The sequence below is a fragment of the Citrus sinensis genome, chromosome 6 (assembly GCF_022201045.2).
Source record: "Citrus sinensis cultivar Valencia sweet orange chromosome 6, DVS_A1.0, whole genome shotgun sequence".
NCBI classification, from domain to species: Eukaryota; Viridiplantae; Streptophyta; class Magnoliopsida; order Sapindales; family Rutaceae; genus Citrus; species Citrus sinensis.
Window position 1 is genome coordinate 11819913 of NC_068561.1, and position 21274 is coordinate 11841186.

A 21274-nucleotide genomic window follows, 5' to 3' on the forward strand; every position below is an offset into this window, starting at 1 on the left:
AGAAGAATTAGACACAGTTCAGCTGCAACAGGGAGATGAAAGTAAGTGTACCCGAGTTGGCCAGTCGTTGACTTCAGAGCTACGTGCACAAATTAAAAATTTCCTTAGAGCATATTCTAGCCTATTCGCATGGTCCCATGAAGACATGTTTGAAATAAATCCTGAAGTAACAACTCATCGATTGAATGTTAATCCTGATTTCAAACCAGTAAGACAAAAAAAAGGTCCTTTAATCTAGAAAGGTATGAAGCAATTACTGAGGAAGTTGATAAACTGCTAAAACCGGGATTTATTAGAGAAGTGCATTACCCCACCTGGCTAGCTAATGTAGTAATGGTTAAAAAACCAAATGGAAAGTGGAGAATTTGCATAGACTTTATTGACTTGAACAAAGCGTGCCCCAATGACAGCTTTTCTTAGCCCAGATCGACCAGCTAGTTGATGCAACTGTTGGGCATGAATTACTCACGTTTATGGATGCGTACTCGGGTTACAACCAAATTCAAATGCATTATTCAGATAGAGAGAAAACAACATTTATCACAAATAAAAGCTTATATTGTTATAATGTAATGCCTTTTGGGTTGAAAAATGTTGGAGCAACTTATCAACGGTTAGTCAACAAGATATTTGTTGGACAGATTGGAAGGAAATTGAGGTTTATGTAGATGACATGCTTGTTAAAAGTAAGAAAATGGAAAATCACATTGCAGACCTAGAGGAAGCTTTCAAAATTTTGAAACATGTTAATATGAAACTTAATCCAAGTAAATGTGCTTTTGGAGTCTCTTTCAGAAAATTCCTAGGTTTTATGGTCAGTCAACGAGGAATCGAAGCTAATCTAGAAACAATTCAAGCTCTCTTGGATATGGAGTTACCAAAGACGATAAAGGAGTTCCAAAGATTAACATGGAAGGTTGCTACCATGAGTTGCTTTATTTCGCGAGCAATAAATAAATGCTTGCCATTCTTTAAAACTCTCCGTGGAGGAAAGAATCTAGTATGGACAAATGAATGTGAGAAAACATTATAGGAATTGAAAAAGTACATAGGTAGCCCACCAATTCTTTCAAAACCGGTGCCAGGGGAAAACTTGTACATTTACCTAGCTGTGTCGGACTTAGTAGTGAGTTTAATATTAATAAGAGAGGAAGATAGAGTGCAAAAACCTATTTATTACATGAGCCATGCACTGTTAGATGCTGAGACGAGATATCTGATGATAGAAAAAATGGCCCTGGTATTGGTGACCTCTGCTAGGAAATTAAGGCCCTATTTTCAAGCCTACACAACAGTGGTGCTGACAAATCAACCCCTTAAACAGGTCATGCGAAAACCAGAAGCATCTGAAAAATTAGTCCAATGGGCAATATAATTGAGAGAGCATGATATTCAGTATCAGCTTAGAACAACAATCAAGGGACAAGTTGTTGCAGATTTTGTGGCAGAATTTACCAGTAATCGACTAAAAAATGAAAGAATTAACTCTGGAGCTTTGTCGATCTGGAAGTTGTATGTGGATGGTTCATCAAATCAACAAGGAAGTGGGACAAGACTAATTTTAGTGACTCCATAAAATACTAAATTAAGTTTTACCTTCCAATTTGGATTCCAAGCCTTCAACAATGAAGCTGAATATGAAGCACTACTCGCTGGACTTAGATGGGCAAAAGAAATAAGGGCAGAAACGCTGGAAATATATAGTGATTTACAATTGATTGTGAACCAAGTTAAATCATAATACTAGGTGAAAAAAGATAAAATGATGGAATATCTTGGGAAAGTTAAGGATCTGCTCGAAAGTTTTGTGGAATACATTATAACACAAATTTCAAGGGAAGAAAATAGTAAAGCAGATGCTCTTGCCAGGTTAGCTTTAGCTACTGACACAAGCCTGACCAGACTTATTTCTATGGAATTTTTATCGAGTCCAAGTATTAATGAAAATGAGAGTGGTAAAGTCAGTCTCATTGCCATAAGTAGGAGTTGGATGGACCCCATCATCAATTATCTAAAAAATAAAAGGTTACAGACAATAAACAAGAAGCAAGAAGGATAAGACTGAGGTCAGCATGATACGTGATTCTAAAGGATGTGTTATACAAAAGGGGATACTCGGTGCCCTCCCTTCAATGCCTGGCTCATGAAGAAGCAAGTTATGTGATGAGAGAAATCCATGAGGAAATATGTGATAACCATTCTGGAGCTAGGTCTTTAGCTCTAAAAGCAGTTCGTTAAAGATACTTTTGGCCTACAATGAAAGAATATGCATACAAGTTTGTCCAGCAGTGTGACAAATGTCAAAGATTTTCTAATATCCCTCGCCAGCCTCCAGAACAACTCACTCTAGTCACCAGCCCCTGGTTGTTTGCACAGTGAGGCATAGACATCATTGGTCCAATGCCAACAGGCAAAGGGCAAACCAAATTTGTCGTGGTGGTAGTGGACTATTTTACTAAATGGGCGGAAGCAAAACCTTTGGCACAAATTACAGAACAAAAGACAACAACTTTTGTATGGAAATCTATTATATGTAGGTTTGGAATCCCTCAAGCTATCGTTACAGATAATGGAAAGCAATTTGACAATTCTTGCTTTAAAGGTTATGTCAGAGTCTTGGAATCAAGAATTTCTTTTCTTCACTAGCCTACTTTCAAGCTAACGGGCAAGTAGAGGCTATTAATAAAATAATCAAGCACCACCTAAAGACCAAGTTAGAAAAGCACAACGGAGCTTGGGCAGATCAGCTCCCATTTGTATTGTGGTCGTATAGGACAACACATACTATAACAATTGGAGAAACACCATATTCCTTAGCATTTAAACGGAGGCAGTGGTTCTAGTTGAAATAGGGATGTCATCATATAGAGTGCAACACTTTCAGCCAGAGCAAAATGAGGAACAACTAAAATTTAATCTTGACTTACTAGAAGAAAAAAGAGAACATGTCTGATTTAGAGCTGCAGCGCATAAGCAAAAGGCATCTTGATATTTTAATTCAAAAGTAAATTCAATAAGCTTCCGAGTTGGGAACTTAGTTCTTAGAAAAATATTTCAGAACACCAGAGAGCATAATGTTGGAGTGTTAGGGTCTAAATAGGAAGGTCTCTACAAAATAACAAAAATCGTTCGTCTTGAAACTTATAGGATAAAAGATATGAGTGGAGTCATGCTCCTACGTCCTTGGAATGCAGAGCATTTAAGAATATACTATTAGAAAAAACTTTAATAATTTTTCAGTAGTAATAGTAAAGCCCTCTTTAAGCCATTATAAAATTTAGTTGTTACCAAATGACCGTTCACAGTCAAACTTATAGTTATTTATTAATAAAGGCATTTTTTCTTTCACTGTCTACGTTGTTTTTCTTTTTAGTTTCTTGTTCTAACAAAAAAAAACAAGAAAAGCTAAGAGAAAATTTCAAGCAATTTCTCGGAAAAGTTAAAAGCATGCACGAAAATTTAAATTAAATATCCTGGCAAAGTTAAAGTAATTTCCTCAAGCATGCCGAAAAGAGTTAAAGATAATATTAAAGCATGTTTCCTGGTGCATGAAACAAGCAAAAGAAAAGTTAAACCAGGAAACGTCAAAAAAGAAAAGTTAAAGCATGCCAAAAAGAGTTAAAGTAATTATTAAAGCATATTTCCTGATGCAAGAAACAAGCAAAAGAAAAATTAAACAAGAAAGGTTAAAAAAGAAAAGTTAATGCATGCAGGAAAAATTGAAGTATGCCGAAAAGAATTAAAGTAATTGTTAAAGTACGTTTCCTAGTACAGGAAACAAGCAAAAGAAAAGTTAAACCAAGAAAAGTCAAAAAAGAAAAGTTAAAGCATGCAGGAAAAGTTGAAGCATGCTGAAAACACCCAAAGTAATTGTTAAAGCACATTTCTTGGTGCATGAAACAAGTAAAAGAAACGTTAAAGCAAAAAAAGTCAAAAAAGAAAAACTAAAATGAGGAAAATTAAAGCAAATTTCAAAGTCTAGTGCAAAAAAGTCAAGTGAATTTCACGATTCTAAGGGACTTCCCAAAAGTTAAGCATGTTGAGCAAATTACTAGTTCAAGAGAGGCTGAGCGCACGAAAATTGAAGTGACAAAAAAAATAACTTCATAAATCCATTACAAGAGAAGTGGGAAATAAAAGCATCATATAAAGCACATTTCTTGGTGCATGAAACAAGTAAAAGAAACGTTAAAGCAAAAAAAGTCAAAAAAGAAAAAATAAAATAAGGAAAATTAAAGCAAATTTCAAAGTCTAGTGCAGAAAAGTCAAGTGAATTTCACGATTCTAAGGGACTTCCCAAAAATTAAGCATGTTGAGCAAATTACTAGTTCAGGAGAGGCTGAGTGCATGAAAATTAAAGTGACAAAAAAATAACTTCATAAATCCATTACAAGAGAAGTGGGAAATAAAACATCATATAATCCCACCAACTTGATAAAAAAAAAAGGGGCATCATGCCATGATTAATCCTCGTCTTCATCATTTTCTAGGAAGCTATAGTCAAGGTAAGGATAATGATTTTCCATCAATGCTTTCACCTTGGTAGCACCCCAAAATTCCTCATCAATAATGTTGGCAAACTCAGCAGAAGTCTTGTATTCCTCCACAGCCGAAGCTTTGGCCGTAGACATTTGAAAATTAAGTTGATTGATGGAATTGGACAAATCTTGAATCTCAAATTGGGACTGAGCCCTCAGGTTGTCATACTCATTTTTCAGGCTATTATAATTTGCCTTTAGCTGCGCCACACAAACTTTTTCTTCAGCCAAGTTTCCCTCTAGCTCAGCAATTCGCCTCTCAGAAGCTCGCCCAGTTTCCATTAGTGTGATCCTTTCTAACATCAAATTTTTAATTCTTTTTCTGGATACTTGGATGGCACAGGAAAGCTGTAGTGAAATAAATAAAAATTTTAATAGATGGACACTTTGTTGAAAAACCAAGAGTAAGGAAGCATAAGGTACCTGACAGATATTATTTAACATGATGTTAGTTGGGTGACAATTTTCAATATGCCTCATGTCACTGGAAGAAACGTACTAGGGCCAAAGTTAGTTGAAATAATTAAGATAAGTCTGGGTAGAGTCCTCTCAAGTAGAGCTAGGTAAACTCTCCACTGCAGGCAAGGTCCCTTGGCTAGAGTCTGATAGGAAAGGAGCAGAAGCAGATATGTTGGCAGTAGTAGAAGAGCTGACAGATGGTGGATACATAGCCATGTTAACAGTAGGCAAGGTCTCTTAGTGAGGATGATTGGGAATAACAACCTAGGAAGATGATCCTTCAACATGAAAGATAAGCCTGTCTCAAAACTTTCTACTAATCTTAGAAGGAGGAAACTTTTCAAGCTTCTTATTTTTACGAGCTCCGTCATTCCCCGAAGATATGGCTAAAAAAAAATTACATGTTTTCGTGTGATAAAAAATAAGGAAAAAGAGCAAAACCTCACCTCTAGGAGTATCTACAAGATTTGCAAGGGAGATAAAACCAAAAATTGACAAAAAACTCGGTTGGGAAAGATATGTCCAAGATTTTTGTTCTGATGGAATATTGAGAACAGTCAGCAGCAACTCTCTCTTATTACCAGAAATATGAAAAGGTGTATTCCAAGTAGTTAAAAAAAAAAGAGGTTAGTGACGCCGCGATAGTATATCAAAATAGTACCCAAACAGTTACCTGGGGTACAAAAATGGGTTTGAACCCAGCATTCAAGGTTTATATCACTAAATTCCCTAAACTCCCAGTCTACACCAACAAAAACCATGAGTCTTTCTAAGACCCTCCAGAAGATTTCTTTTGGATAATTAAAGGAGGAAGCTTAGATCAGGTGCGCATGTAATACCAACCCTTAATAGGAGGGCCCCGATTAGGATTGGGGATGGCCATCAATTGGTAAAAAAATTGAAATTGTTGGAAAGTAGGGCTAGGGAGGTTTTTCTATTTTCAAAGGATGTACATGCCTATCATAGTACGTCATACAATTAGACTTAATTGAGCAGAGACACACTTGAAGTTGGTAACCATGTACCTAAGAAAAGGATGAAAAGGGAGTCTCACACCATGGGTAACAAAATTAGGGTGTATGGTGACAATGCCGAGAGGAGGATGGCTAGGTTTATCATTTTCCCCAACCCTTTCTAAGGAAACGGAGCTAGGTATGCCGTAAAAGACACGAAGAGATTCGAGTGACATTTTACCCATGTGGTTAACATCTTCATTTATGCTCCACTTTGTAAAGGCAGAATAGAGACCAATAGAGATAGAAGAGGGAAAAAATGAAGCAGGGGTAAAGTTTACAGTGAATAGTTGACTGATTATAGGCTGATAATCATCTTCCTCTAGAGGATATTCACAAAATTCAGATTCAGAAAAGTCTTGTGAATTGGATGACATTGTTGATAAAAAAAAAAAGAGAGAGAGAAAAGGAAAAACAATGGCAAATACTCAGCAAAAGAGAGTGGACGAGACTTTAAAAAAAAGTTGGTTCTTGAACGAAAGAGAAAAGACCAATTGATGGGTATGAGAGGTGACAACCAAGTATAAAAAAGCAAGGCAGTAGCTCTTTTGAGCTTGAATAATAAAGCCCTAAAAGAGCTAGGGGGCAGCTGATGCTGAAGAGAAAATGAAGCATGAAATCCATGAAGTTGGGGCACGAGCAAAGAAAGAGACAAAAGTCAAGAACCAGGAACTAAGAAAAGTAAAAAAAAAAAGACAAAAGTCTAAGAACCAAGAATCAGGAACCAGGAACTAAGAAAAGTCAAAAGTGAACCAGGAGACCAACAAATAAAAAAAAACGGCCTGCAGCACACAAGGAAGCAAAACTCTAATTAATCTAGAAGTCTCGAAACCTACTTTGAGAAGGAGACAAAAATAGATTTAAAATAAAATTCTAACTAAGTAGGGAAAGTCGATAAAAATTACGAATAGTAAAGACTTAGGATATTGAAAATTTGTATTATAAATAGAGAGCTCCAAAGATGAATGGGCAAGGAAAAAAAATTAGCAAGAAATAAAAACTCCGCTGTAATCATTATTTTATAGTGAATTTGCTCTCTTGACTCCCGTGGACGTAGGTCAAACGCTGAACCACGTAAATCTTTTTGTATTTTTACTCTTTATATCATTCCCTTTAGGAAAATTATCCACTGTCCACCTGTTTTTTTTTCAATTTTTTTCAAAAATGCACAATTTTTTTTTGCTGGAATTGACCTGAAGTTACATTTCTTTTCGCTTTTCCACTTCTGTTTGGAGACCAAGAAAACTAACGGAATATTATGTAAATGACTTTTTTACCCTCAAATGTAAAAGATAAATTATCCACCGACCACTTTTTTTTCGTATTTTTTTAAAAATATACAATTCTTAATTTTTTTTTTGTTGAAATTCACTTGAAGTTATATTGTTTTGCACCTTTCCACTACTGTGTCGTTGTGAAATGATAATTTTACCCTTATGATGTCAACAAAGTTCTAACGGTAGAATACTCCTACATGTAGTTAAAACTGTTCTTTGGACCAGTAGTCCGCAAGCTCGGGTTTCCAGCCGATATACCTCTGTAATCAAAAACCTTTAAAACATTTTTCTCAGGTTATACAACCCAAAACAGACTTTCCTTTAGTCTAAAACAGGGTACCAAACCAGATAAGAAATGATCAAAAGTTTTCTGATGCACAGGATCCTTAGAAAAGGCAAGTGCAGAGCATACTTCCTTAGGTTTTCAAAATGAACAAATTTAATTCTTTATTCTTTGTCTTTCTTAGGACTTCATTTGCAGAGAGAGAGAAGAGTTTTAGGGATTCATGGTGTAAGAGAAAAACACGAGTTTATTTCTTTCAAACTTCTATCAGAGCCATACCCATCCTTGAAAATTTCATGTTTTCTAAATTCACGATTTCTTGCCCAAAATGGTATAATTTAAGGCTTTTTCTATTTTGATCTCTAGAACTTCAGGCGCAGAGAGAACTTCTCCTTCATGGCATCCACTTCCTCTTCCCCTCCTGTTACTCTTTCTTCCACTCTTTCTTTACCGAAATCTTGCACTTCTCATACTACTAATAAAATTGAAAATCTTGTAGAATACTCCTACATCCCTGAATCCGCCCAAATCAGTGAATCTTCTTACCCTCTCCTCAGCCCTTATCAGTTGTATAAACGACCCAGCTCCTTTACCCGCAGTATCCGCACCCTTATCTCTACCAGACGCCCTCACCCTAAAGAATACATCCAGTCTTCCCGCCTGGATCAGTGTGCTCTTCAAGCCACCTCTGCTGAGCAATATGTCACTCTGGAGATTCCCTCCGAGTTGCTCTCCAACTGGAAACGAGAAGGTTATACTCATCTCCATCTTGGCGGCATCAGATTAATCCTTACCCTTCATGGGAGAAAAGGATTACCGGTTACCGCTCGACTTGCTATGCTTGATACCCGGTTTAAACAGTACCAAGATGCTGTTATCGGTACTGTCCTCACAACCCTTCATGCAGGAAGTGTTTTACTCACTTTCTATCCCAATTTTAATCTTTCTCTCCAAGATCCAAATTTGCCCACAACCTTGAAAGTCCAAGTTCAAATTCAAGGTGCTGAACAAATTTCTTCTGCAAAAATTGCCACTTTACATCACCAACTGGTCTACAGGCTTCAAAATCATGCCTTAGATCTACCCGCTCCAGAACACCACTCTGACACCCTCATGGTGTTAGCAGAATCTGACCAGATCCCGACAATCATCCAGATTCCCCGACAAATTCCCCGTCATGAGCTCATCAAGCTTATGCCTCTTGAATGGATCTCCAACTATGAACAGTTCCATAACAATACAGCTCCAATTCAGACCTCTGAAAGCATGTTTGAAAGACGACAAGATGGAACAGTCAGAATGACTTTTAAACCACCTCCCAGTGCTCCACAAGAGCCTCCTAGGCTCTCCTTTACCTATTCTTCAATGATCACAGCTGTTCAGACAGCGCAGGAAGATCTGCCCATTACAGGGTTTAATTCTCAAGGCTACCCTGTTTATCCAGCCAAACACAATGGCCATTTCCTATGGGATGCCCCTGGTTCCGGCATGTGTGACCCAAATTGTCCCTGCTGGGATGATTGGGAAGAAGACGATGATTATGCACCCACAAGGAAAAAGAAACCCAAAAAGAAAAAACCTCCTGTCCCATGTCACCACTATGACCCTAAACCACCATCAGATCCTCCACCTCCACCGGCTCCATTACCCATCTACCGAAAAGAACTCACATGGATTGCAAAGCATTGCAAATCTGAGATTCCATCACCAATCTCAAATCCCACACCACCACTGGCTTGTATGATGTTCTCATCTACTTCATCCGACTATTCTTCCTCTTTTCCTTCTTTAGACACCCACACAGATTCTCAACGAAATGTTGTGTCCAAACCCTTTGTCCCTTCACCAATTACCTCATCTGGCCACCTAGAACCTCCCAAACCTTTTGAATCAGTCCTCAACTGGCAAACCCAAAATGCTAGAGCACAGAATGATACTTTGGTCAATATCAATTCCAAAGTTGAGAAAATCAGTTTACGAACTGAACAGCTTGAGACAAAGGTTGACTCCATCTCTGCACAGATGCAGCAGATCCACCAAAATCTCCAGTCCAGAATTGGCCAACTCGATTCAGAGTTACGAGCCATGCTAGCCCACAGATACAATGGTCCCGAATTTGACCAAAAGGAAAGGGAAATCAGGCGATTAAAAGCTGAACTTGCTCAGATTGAATCTGAAAAACAGAGACCTACCCTTTTCACCAGTTCACCTCCTATTCCTTCTATCGGTCCAACTTACCATCCTTTTGCCTCTATGCTCTCTCCTATTAAACAATATGACCCTTCCAAGTTATTTGGCATGACTCATACTCTTTTCAGAGACCATCCTTTGCCACCGCCACCTAAACCTAAACCCAAACCTAGACCGCAGCCTCGACCTCCCCCTCTTCATCCTTCCTCTCTGACCATCCCTGGCCAACCATCTCCTACTTTTACACCGACCTCACCACCAGCTCCTTTATCAGTCCCTGCCCAATCAAAAGATAAAGAACCCATGAACCAATTTACTGCTCACGCAGTCATCCATTCATCTACTGACGATCCAACTTCTGATTCAAATCTAGCTGTTTCAGATAGCCATACCGAAACCGACTCAGAATCTTCAGCATCCACCAGTGACTCTGAAAAGTCCTATGCTGATATTACCAAAATCCTGATGGCTCAACCTGATCAAGGCCAAACCTCTCATACAGAACCATATGTTGATATTCCCTCCGAAGTTGAAGACGAAATGCCTGAATCTTCTGCCACAAACCAACCTTCTCCAGCCCAGCCCAATCCACCTAGTCAAAAATCGTCAAATGGTCCATGGTTCACATTTGATGATCTTCCATCTCATAAATGGCGTGACCGACTCAATGAAATGTCTGCCTGGATTGATCTACAGATGCTAAGAACAGGAGCAACAACTCAATCAGTCCTTAGAGAATTTGCTACTCGTTTTACGGGTGCTCTAAGAGATTGGTTTGATTCGTTAGGACAATATCGCCAGTTACAGTTTGTTGACCTTCCAGAAGTTTCAAGTGCTCTTGCTGTACTTCATGATCAATTCCTTGGCGACCCTTCTGCAGTCTTTGAAGCTGCCAGACGAGACTACCTCAACATGAAATGCTGCTCCCTCAATGCTAAGGATCTTGACTTCCATTATAAGCGAATGTCCCTGCTGTTCTATAAGCTTAATGGATTCAATGAGCCGACATTAAAGCATGTCTTTCTGGCTTCCCTCCCCGAAGAACTCCAACCTGACATCCAGAGACAACTTACAGCATCCAATCTTTCCCTAGACAACATCTCCCTTGGCAAAATCTTCCAGCTTGCCAAAACCTGCCTTGACAAACTTTGCGAGCAAAAACAGTTTTTCAAAGAACTGTTGAAAGACAAAGAACCTTTCCGCAGTGCTTGCAAAAAGCCTTATTTACAGATCAAATGCCACAAGAAAAAGGATTGCGATTGCAGTTCAAAGAAAAAACGGCATTTTCGGAAATTCAAAACTCCAGACTTTTCATCCAAACCTCGCAGATCCCGAAAGCCCTACCGGTTCTTCAGAAAGAAATCTTCCTCCTCCAGAGAATTCAAACGAAAGCAATCAAGCAGATGTTTCATCTGCAAGAGAAAAGGCCATTATGCCAAAGATTGTCCCAACAAAAGAGAAAAGGCCATCCGGTTGGTTGAACATCTTCAAGCAACCACAGACTACTCTCCTGCCAAAGATGAATTGGAATTCTATTTCTCTGAACAAGATGAACCCAACGATGAAACAGTGTTCGCACTACAAAATTCCTCTGACTCCGATAGTGACCAGTCTCAAGTGATTTTCCACCAACAGTTACTCTCCCTTGATACTACAGTTCCTATCCCATCCATCAAACTCCAGATCTTGCCCTCAAAATTCCAAAGGCCCATTCCAGCAATTGGTCTTATAGATACTGGTGCCCAACGAAGCATGTTGAACCCCCATATTCTTCCACCAGAATATTGGACCCAGTCTGAAGAACATTTCAAAGCTGTCAATGGCAAACTCTTCACCACCTCTTTGATTACCAAAAAATCCATTGGTATTCAAATCTTCCCAAACTGTGTCATTTGGACCAAGGTTATTGGTTCCACTCTTCCTAATAAGGATATCTTGTTAGGATTTGACATCCTTCACCAAATCAAACACCTCCAAATCATTCCCACTGGAATCCGAGTCAAGTCCATGTTCAAACCATTCACAAACATTCTGAAACTCTACAATTTGTCTGAAACTCCCCAGTCTTACCAGGATATTTCAACCAAACTTTTGAGTTTCTGTCCAGAGTCCCATTCTGAGTTCACCCATCCAAATCCATTGTGGAAAAATAAGTCTTTCTTCATTAAGTTACCCTTCAAACTCAATGAAGACATTAACCCAACTAAAGCTACCCATCCAGGAATGAGTCCTTCTGACTTACTCCTAGCCCAACAAGAATGTTCACAATTGTTAGCCCAAGGTTTAATTGAGCCCACAAGTTCCCAATGGGCTTGCCAAGCCTTTTATGTTGAAAAACATTCTGAAATTGTCCGAGGAAAGAAACGCCTAGTCATTGATTATCAGCCCCTAAACATGTTTTTACAAGATGACAAGTTTCCATTACCCCGCAGACAAAGCATGTTTACTTTTCTCAAAAATGCCCAGATCTTTTCCAAATTTGATTTAAAATCTGGTTTTTGGCAACTCGGCATTGAACCCTCCGAACGTTACAAAACCGCTTTTTGTATTCCCAATGCCCATTTCCAATGGACCGTCCTACCCTTTGGTCTCAAAACTGCCCCCTCCATTTTCCAAAAATCCATGGTCCAAATCTTCCAGCCCATTTTGCATCATGCATTGATTTACATTGATGATATCTTACTTTTTTCAGGATCGCATGAAGAACATCGCAACCTATTGTCCCAATTCTATGATATTATCCAAAGTCATGGAATCATGTTATCGGCCAAGAAAAGCACCATTGCTACAGATAATATTGAATTCCTTGGTATGATCATTAAAGATGGACACTACCAGCCAGGAAAGCACATTGCCCAAGAATTGCTTCACTTTCCAGATCAGCAACTTTCCAAAAGGCAAATCCAACAGTTTCTCGGCATTATCAATTACATCCGTGATTTCCTCCCACATGTGGACCATCACACTCATCATCTCTCAGCTTTATTGAAAAAGCAGCCCCCAGAGTGGAATGCTGACCACACACGTGCTGTCACTACTCTCAAGCAGATTGCGCAAAATCCGCCTCCTTTAAAGTTGATTACTGATGGCAAGCGCATATTACAGACAGACGCAAGTGATGAATCATGGGGTGCCATCCTCCTCGAAGAACTCAATGACAAGGAACACTTTATCGCTTACGCTAGTGGACATTTTTCTGAAACACAGAAGCACTACCATAGCGTGTTTAAAGAAATCTTAGCGGTAAAGAATGGCATCAAAAAGTTTGAGTATCATCTGATTGGACACCATTTTCTCATCCGAATGGACAGCTCAGCCTTCCCCAATATCTTTCATTTCAAAGGTAAAACTGTTCCCGAAAAAATGTTACTCAGATTAAAAGATTGGTTTTCCAAATATGACTTTTCAGTCAAGCATATAAAGGGATCCCAGAACCTCATCCCTGATATGCTCTCCAGACTCTCCAAACCACAAGACCCTCTCACCCTGTTTTCCACCACCTACCATTTTCCAATTATCTCCATGGCTACCTCACTACCCTCAGAAGCTCTTACCAAGAAAACTTTTCCCTTCAACAAAACCTTCTCTTCTGTTTTCGCCATCCAAGAATTTGCTAAGAAAGCTCTCTTTCGCTTTTTCATGAAAGCCTACCTTGTCACCGACCCTTTTCCTTTTTCCACTTTCCACCCAGAAAATCTGTTCCTTACAGGTTTAACCCTTGATCCGACCAAAGACACCACTGAAGACGTATTATGGTACACCTGGTGCCTAACAGTCCTTTATGCCACCAAGTTAATCCTCCCCATTTCTCCCACTCTGGACCACCTCCTTAATCCAGATAACGCCACCTCTCTTACCTGGACCCTACTTGAATGGTTCTCCCCCATCCCATGGTGGAGAAAGAAACTGCAACAACTGTCCGAAATTTACAACCTTGACCGTATGCCTGCCCCTGAAGCACAAATGTTCACATCAGTTTTTATTATTCACAGGCCATACTTCCAACATCCAGACACCCATCTCTTTTGGACTCAAGATCAGGTATATGAATGGTTCACTGCACCACATATAGCTGTGATTGAAAATGACATACAAGACGTCCTGCACAATTACCTTTGCCAATTAAACCACCAACCTCCGCCACTTAAAGATATCTCTCACACCTCCTTAGGTCCACAACATGACCTTCTCATGATACCCACTCCATCTGCCATATCTAAACCTAAGTCCACTGGCATCATCATCAAAGAAGAACGACCAGACTACACTGACTTCCTTTATCAAGACTCACAAGATCCATGGGAAGATTTTCTTCCTCTGAGCCAACACCTCCACCAGTTTCCCCAACCAACAATGGATGAACCTGGCCCCTCCGTACCAGGACCCTCAACCCAATCTTCCAAACGACCAGCTCAACCATCCCAAGTTGACAAAGCCACCCAAACTTCCCCTAAGTATACTCCGAAGTGTACTCCCAGAGACTATAATTGCCCTTATCCACCATGCCGTGGTCCCTCCTGTAAGCATCCAAAGCTCTCCAAAACTTTCTTCCAAAAGCATCCTCACTCTGGTGATACGGACCCCGATGAGACCGAAAGCTCATCCGAAGACGAGTACATGAATCTCCGCTCTCCATAAAGTTGTTTGTCTTGTTGCTTTCAATAAAGTAGTTTGTCTTGTTGTCATAATGATGTTTCGCTTTATGTTTGCATAATTATTAAAGTTTGTTTTTACTTTAATACTTTTGTCCAAGTCATGCTTTAATTATTAAAGCACTTTTGTCTTTTGTAATAATTAAAGTTGTGCAATTATGTAAAAGATAGGGGTCCTGTCCTATCTTCTCAAGAATCCTCCCCTATATAAAGGATTCTCCCCTTGCTTGTAAGATATAGAAGTTTGAAAGAAATAAACTCGTGTTTTTCTCTTACACCATGAATCCCTAAAACTCTTCTCTCTCTCTGCAAATGAAGTCCTAAGAAAGAAAAAGAATAAAGAATTAAATTTGTTCATTTTGAAAACCTAAGGAAGTATGCTCTGCACTTGCCTTTTCTAAGGATCCTGTGCATCAGAAAACTTTTGATCATTTCTTATCTGGTTTGGTACCCTGTTTTAGACTAAAGGAAAGTCTGTTTTGGGTTGTATAACCCGAGAAAAATGTTTTAAAAGTTTTGCGAAAGTATATCGGCTGGAAACCCGAGCTTGCGGACTACTGGTCCTAAGAACAGTCTTAACTGTTGTAGTTCTGGTATAACAACGCCACGTACTTCACCATAACTGGTATCAGAGCCATACCCATCCTTCAAAATTTCATGTTTTCTAAATTCACGATTTCTTGCCCAAAATGGTATAATTTAAGGCTTTTTCTCTTTTGATCTCTAGAACTTCAGGCGCAGAGAGAACTTCTCCTTCATGGCATCCACTTCCTCTTCCCCTCCTGTTACTCTTTCTTCCACTCTTTCTTTACCGAAATCTTGCACTTCTCATACTACTAATAAAATTAAAAATCTTGTAGAATACTCCTACATCCCTGAATCCGCCCAAATCAGTGAATCTTCTTACCCTCTCCTCAGCCCTTATCAGTTGTATAAACGACCCAGCTCCTTTACCCGCAGTATCCGCACCCTTATCTCTACCAGACGCCCTCACCCTAAAGAATACATCCAGTCTTCCCGCCTGGATCAGTGTGCTCTTCAAGCCACCTCTGCTGAGCAATATGTCACTCTGGAGATTCCCTCCGAGTTGCTCTCCAACTGGAAACGAGAAGGTTATACTCATCTCCATCTTGGCGGCATCAGATTAATCCTTACCCTTCATGGGAGAAAAGGATTACCGGTTACCGCTCGACTTGCTATGCTTGATACCCGGTTTAAACAGTACCAAGATGCTGTTATCGGTACTGTCCTCACAACCCTTCATGCAGGAAGTGTTTTACTCACTTTCTATCCCAATTTTAATCTTTCTCTCCAAGATCCAAATTTGCCCACAACCTTGAAAGTCCAAGTTCAAATTCAAGGTGCTGAACAAATTTCTTCTGCAAAAATTGCCACTTTACATCACCAACTGGTCTACAGGCTTCAAAATCATGCCTTAGATCTACCCGCTCCAGAACACCACTCTGACACCCTCATGGTGTTAGCAGAATCTGACCAGATCCCGACAATCATCCAGATTCCCCGACAAATTCCCCGTCATGAGCTCATCAAGCTTATGCCTCTTGAATGGATCTCCAACTATGAACAGTTCCACAACAATACAGCTCCAATTCAGACCTCTGAAAGCATGTTTGAAAGACGACAAGATGGAACAGTCAGAATGACTTTTAAACCACCTCCCAGTGCTCCACAAGAGCCTAGGTTGGTAATATCAGCATAGGACTTTTCAGAGTCACTGGTGGATGCTGAAGATTCTGAGTCGGTTTCGGTATGGCTATCTGAAACAGCTAGATTTGAATCAGAAGTTGGATCGTCAGTAGATGAATGGATGACTGCGTGAGCAGTAAATTGGTTCATGGGTTCTTTATCTTTTGATTGGGCAGGGACTGATAAAGGAGCTGGTGGTGAGGTCGGTGTAAAAGTAGGAGATGGTTGGCCAGGGATGGTCAGAGAGGAAGGATGAAGAGGGGGAGGTCGAGGCTGCGGTCTAGGTTTGGGTTTAGGTTTAGGTGGCGGTGGCAAAGGATGGTCTCTGAAAAGAGTATGAGTCATGCCAAATAACTTGGAAGGGTCATATTGTTTAATAGGAGAGAGCATAGAGGCAAAAGGATGGTAAGTTGGACCGATAGAAGGAATAGGAGGTGAACTGGTGAAAAGGGTAGGTCTCTGTTTTTCAGATTCAATCTGAGCAAGTTCAGCTTTTAATCGCCTGATTTCCCTTTCCTTTTGGTCAAATTCGGGACCATTGTATCTGTGGGCTAGCATGGCTCGTAACTCTGAATCGAGTTGGCCAATTCTGGACTGGAGATTTTGGTGGATCTGCTGCATCTGTGCAGAGATGGAGTCAACCTTTGTCTCAAGCTGTTCAGTTCGTAAACTGATTTTCTCAACTTTGGAATTGATATTGACCAAAGTATCATTCTGTGCTCTAGCATTTTGGGTTTGCCAGTTGAGGACTGATTCAAAAGGTTTGGGAGGTTCTAGGTGGCCAGATGAGGTAATTGGTGAAGGGACAAAGGGTTTGGACACAACATTTCGTTGAGAATCTGTGTGGGTGTCTAAAGAAGGAAAAGAGGAAGAATAGTCGGATGAAGTAGATGAGAACATCATACAAGCCAGTGGTGGTGTGGGATTTGAGATTGGTGATGGAATCTCAGATTTGCAATGCTTTGCAATCCATGTGAGTTCTTTTCGGTAGATGGGTAATGGAGCCGGTGGAGGTGGAGGATCTGATGGTGGTTTAGGGTCATAGTGGTGACATGGGACAGGAGGTTTTTTCTTTTTGGGTTTCTTTTTCCTTGTGGTTGCGTAATCATCGTCTTCTTCCCAATCATCCCAGCAGGGACAATTTGGGTCACACATGCCGGAATCAGGGGCATCCCATAGGAAATGGCCATTGTGTTTGGCTGGATAAACAGGGTAGCCTTGAGAATTAAACCCTGTAATGGGCAGATCTTCTTGCGCTGTCTGAACAGCTGTGATCATTGAAGAATAGGTAAAGGAGAGCCTAGGAGGCTCTTGTGGAGCACTGGGAGGTGGTTTAAAAGTCATTCTGACTGTTCCATCTTGTCGTCTTTCAAACATGCTTTCAGAGGTCTGAATTGGAGCTGTATTGTTATGGAACTGTTCATAGTTGGAGATCCATTCAAGAGGCATAAGCTTGATGAGCTCATGACGGGGAATTTGTCGGGGAATCTGGATGATTGTCGGGATCTGGTCAGATTCTGCTAACACCATGAGGGTGTCAGAGTGGTGTTCTGGAGCGGGTAGATCTAAGGCATGATTTTGAAGCCTGTAGACCAGTTGGTGATGTAAAGTGGCAATTTTTGCAGAAGAAATTTGTTCAGCACCTTGAATTTGAACTTGGACTTTCAAGGTTGTGGGCAAATTTGGATCTTGGAGAGAAAGATTAAAATTGGGATAGAAAGTGAGTAAAACACTTCCTGCATGAAGGGTTGTGAGGACAGTACCGATAACAGCATCTTGGTACTGTTTAAACCGGGTATCAAGCATAGCAAGTCGAGCGGTAACCGGTAATCCTTTTCTCCCATGAAGGGTAAGGATTAATCTGATGCCGCCAAGATGGAGATGAGTATAACCTTCTCGTTTCCAGTTGGAGAGCAACTCGGAGGGAATCTCCAGAGTGACATATTGCTCAGCAGAGGTGGCTTGAAGAGCACACTGATCCAGGCGGGAAGACTGGATGTATTCTTTAGGGTGAGGGCGTCTGGTAGAGATAAGGGTGCGGATACTGCGGGTAAAGGAGCTGGGTCGTTTATACAACTGATAAGGGCTGAGGAGAGGGTAAGAAGATTCACTGATTTGGGCGGATTCAGGGATGTAGGAGTATTCTACAAGATTTTCAATTTTATTAGTAGTATGAGAAGTGCAAGATTTCGGTAAAGAAAGAGTGGAAGAAAGAGTAACAGGAGGGGAAGAGGAAGTGGATGCCATGAAGGAGAAGTTCTCTCTGCGCCTGAAGTTCTAGAGATCAAAATAGAAAAAGCCTTAAATTATACCATTTTGGGCAAGAAATCGTGAATTTAGAAAACATGAAATTTTCAAGGATGGGTATGGCTCTGATACCAGTTATGGTGAAGTACGTGGCGTTGTTATACCAGAACTACAACAGTTAAGACTGTTCTTAGGACCAGTAGTCCGCAAGCTCGGGTTTCCAGCCGATATACTTTCGCAAAACTTTTAAAACATTTTTCTCGGGTTATACAACCCAAAACAGACTTTCCTTTAGTCTAAAACAGGGTACCAAACCAGATAAGAAATGATCAAAAGTTTTCTGATGCACAGGATCCTTAGAAAAGGCAAGTGCAGAGCATACTTCCTTAGGTTTTCAAAATGAACAAATTTAATTCTTTATTCTTTTTCTTTCTTAGGACTTCATTTGCAGAGAGAGAGAAGAGTTTTAGGGATTCATGGTGTAAGAGAAAAACACGAGTTTATTTCTTTCAAACTTCTATATCTTACAAGCAAGGGGAGAATCCTTTATATAGGGGAGGATTCTTGAGAAGATAGGACAGGACCCCTATCTTTTACATAATTGCACAACTTTAATTATTACAAAAGACAAAAGTGCTTTAATAATTAAAGCATGACTTGGACAAAAGTATTAAAGTAAAAACAAACTTTAATAATTATGCAAACATAAAGCGAAACATCATTATGACAACAAGACAAACTACTTTATGGAGAGCGGAGATTCATGTACTCGTCTTCGGATGAGCTTTCGGTCTCATCGGGGTCCGTATCACCAGAGTGAGGATGCTTTTGGAAGAAAGTTTTGGAGAGCTTTGGATGCTTACAGGAGGGACCACGGCATGGTGGATAAGGGCAATTATAGTCTCTGGGAGTACACTTCGGAGTATACTTAGGGGAAGTTTGGGTGGCTTTGTCAACTTGGGATGGTTGAGCTGGTCGTTTGGAAGATTGGGTTGAGGGTCCTGGTACGGAGGGGCCAGGTTCATCCATTGTTGGTTGGGGAAACTGGTGGAGGTGTTGGCTCAGAGGAAGAAAATCTTCCCATGGATCTTGTGAGTCTTGATAAAGGAAGTCAGTGTAGTCTGGTCGTTCTTCTTTGATGATGATGCCAGTGGACTTAGGTTTAGATATGGCAGATGGAGTGGGTATCATGAGAAGGTCATGTTGTGGACCTAAGGAGGTGTGAGAGATATCTTTAAGTGGCGGAGGTTGGTGGTTTAATTGGCAAAGGTAATTGTGCAGGACGTCTTGTATGTCATTTTCAATCACAGCTATATGTGGTGCAGTGAACCATTCATATACCTGATCTTGAGTCCAAAAGAGATGGGTGTCTGGATGTTGGAAGTATGGCCTGTGAATAATAAAAACTGATGTGAACATTTGTGCTTCAGGGGCAGGCATACGGTCAAGGTTGTAAATTTCGGACAGTTGTTGCAGTTTCTTTCTCCACCATGGGATGGGGGAGAACCATTCAAGTAGGGTCCAGGTAAGGGAGGTGGCGTTATCTGGATTAAGGAGGTGGTCCAGAGTGGGAGAAATGGGGAGGACTAACTTGGTTGCGTAAAGGACTGTTAGGCACCAGGTGTACCATAATACGTCTTCAGTGGTGTCTTTGGTCGGATCAAGGGTTAAACCTGTAAGGAACAGATTTTCTGGGTGGAAAGTGGAAAAAGGAAAAGGGTCGGTGACAAGGTAGGCTTTCATGAAAAAGCGAAAGAGAGCTTTTCTTGCAAATTCTTGGATATCAAAAACAGAAGAGAAGGTTTTGTTGAAGGGAAAAGTTTTCTTGGTAAGAGCTTCTGAGGGTAGTGAGGTAGCCATGGAGATAATTGGAAAATGGTAGGTGGTGGAAAACAGGGTGAGAGGGTCTTGTGGTTTGGAGAGTCTGGAGAGCATATCAGGGATGAGGTTCTGGGATCCCTTTATATGCTTGACTGAAAAGTCATATTTGGAAAACCAATCTTTTAATCTGAGTAACATTTTTTCGGGAACAGTTTTACCTTTGAAATGAAAGATATTGGGGAAGGCTGAGCTGTCCATTCGGATGAGAAAATGGTGTCCAATCAGATGATACTCAAACTTTTTGATGCCATTCTTTACCGCTAAGATTTCTTTAAACACGCTATGGTAGTGCTTCTGTGTTTCAGAAAAATGTCCACTAGCGTAAGCGATAAAGTGTTCCTTGTCATTGAGTTCTTCGAGGAGGATGGCACCCCATGATTCATCACTTGCGTCTGTCTGTAATATGCGCTTGCCATCAGTAATCAACTTTAAAGGAGGCGGATTTTGCGCAATCTGCTTGAGAGTAGTGACAGCACGTGTGTGGTCAGCATTCCACTCTGGGGGCTGCTTTTTCAATAAAGCTGAGAGATGATGAGTGTGATGGTCCACATGTGGGAGGAAATCACGGATGTAATTGATAATGCCGAGAAACTGTTGGATTTGCCTTTTGGAAAGTTGCTGATCTGGAAAGTGAAGCAATTCTTGGGCAATGTGCTTTCCTGGCTGGTAGTGTCCATCTTTAATGATCATACCAAGGAATTCAATATTATCTGTAGCAATGGTGCTTTTCTTGGCCGATAACATGATTCCATGACTTTGGATAATATCATAGAATTGGGACAATAGGTTGCGATGTTCTTCATGCGATCCTGAAAAAAGTAAGATATCATCAATGTAAATCAATGCATGATGCAAAATGGGCTGGAAGATTTGGACCATGGATTTTTGGAAAATGGAGGGGGCAGTTTTGAGACCAAAGGGTAGGACGGTCCATTGGAAATGGGCATTGGGAATACAAAAAGCGGTTTTGTAACGTTCGGAGGGTTCAATGCCGAGTTGCCAAAAACCAGATTTTAAATCAAATTTG

At 40.3% G+C, this 21274-nt stretch overlaps 1 protein-coding gene across 1 annotated transcript; it reads left to right on the plus strand.

The window, feature by feature from the left end:
- Positions 1 to 9592: 9592 nt before the first annotated feature.
- LOC127903098 (uncharacterized) lies at positions 9593 to 10494 on the plus strand. The gene is made up of 2 exons (XM_052443760.1): positions 9593 to 10373; positions 10457 to 10494. The coding sequence occupies exons 1-2, from the start codon at positions 9593 to 9595 to the stop codon at positions 10492 to 10494; spliced, it is 819 nt and encodes a 272-aa protein (XP_052299720.1).
- Positions 10495 to 21274: the final 10780 nt, after the last annotated feature.

Bases quoted from the DNA above. Each gene is read 5' to 3' on its own strand.
- LOC127903098 (XM_052443760.1), top strand. From the start codon at position 9,593: ATGCAGCAGATCCACCAAAATCTCCAGTCCAGAATTGGCCAACTCGAT. The intron at 10,374-10,456 runs GTCCATGGTTCA...ATTGATCTACAG, and splicing joins TAGTCAAAAATCGTCAAATG to ATGCTAAGAACAGGAGCAAC.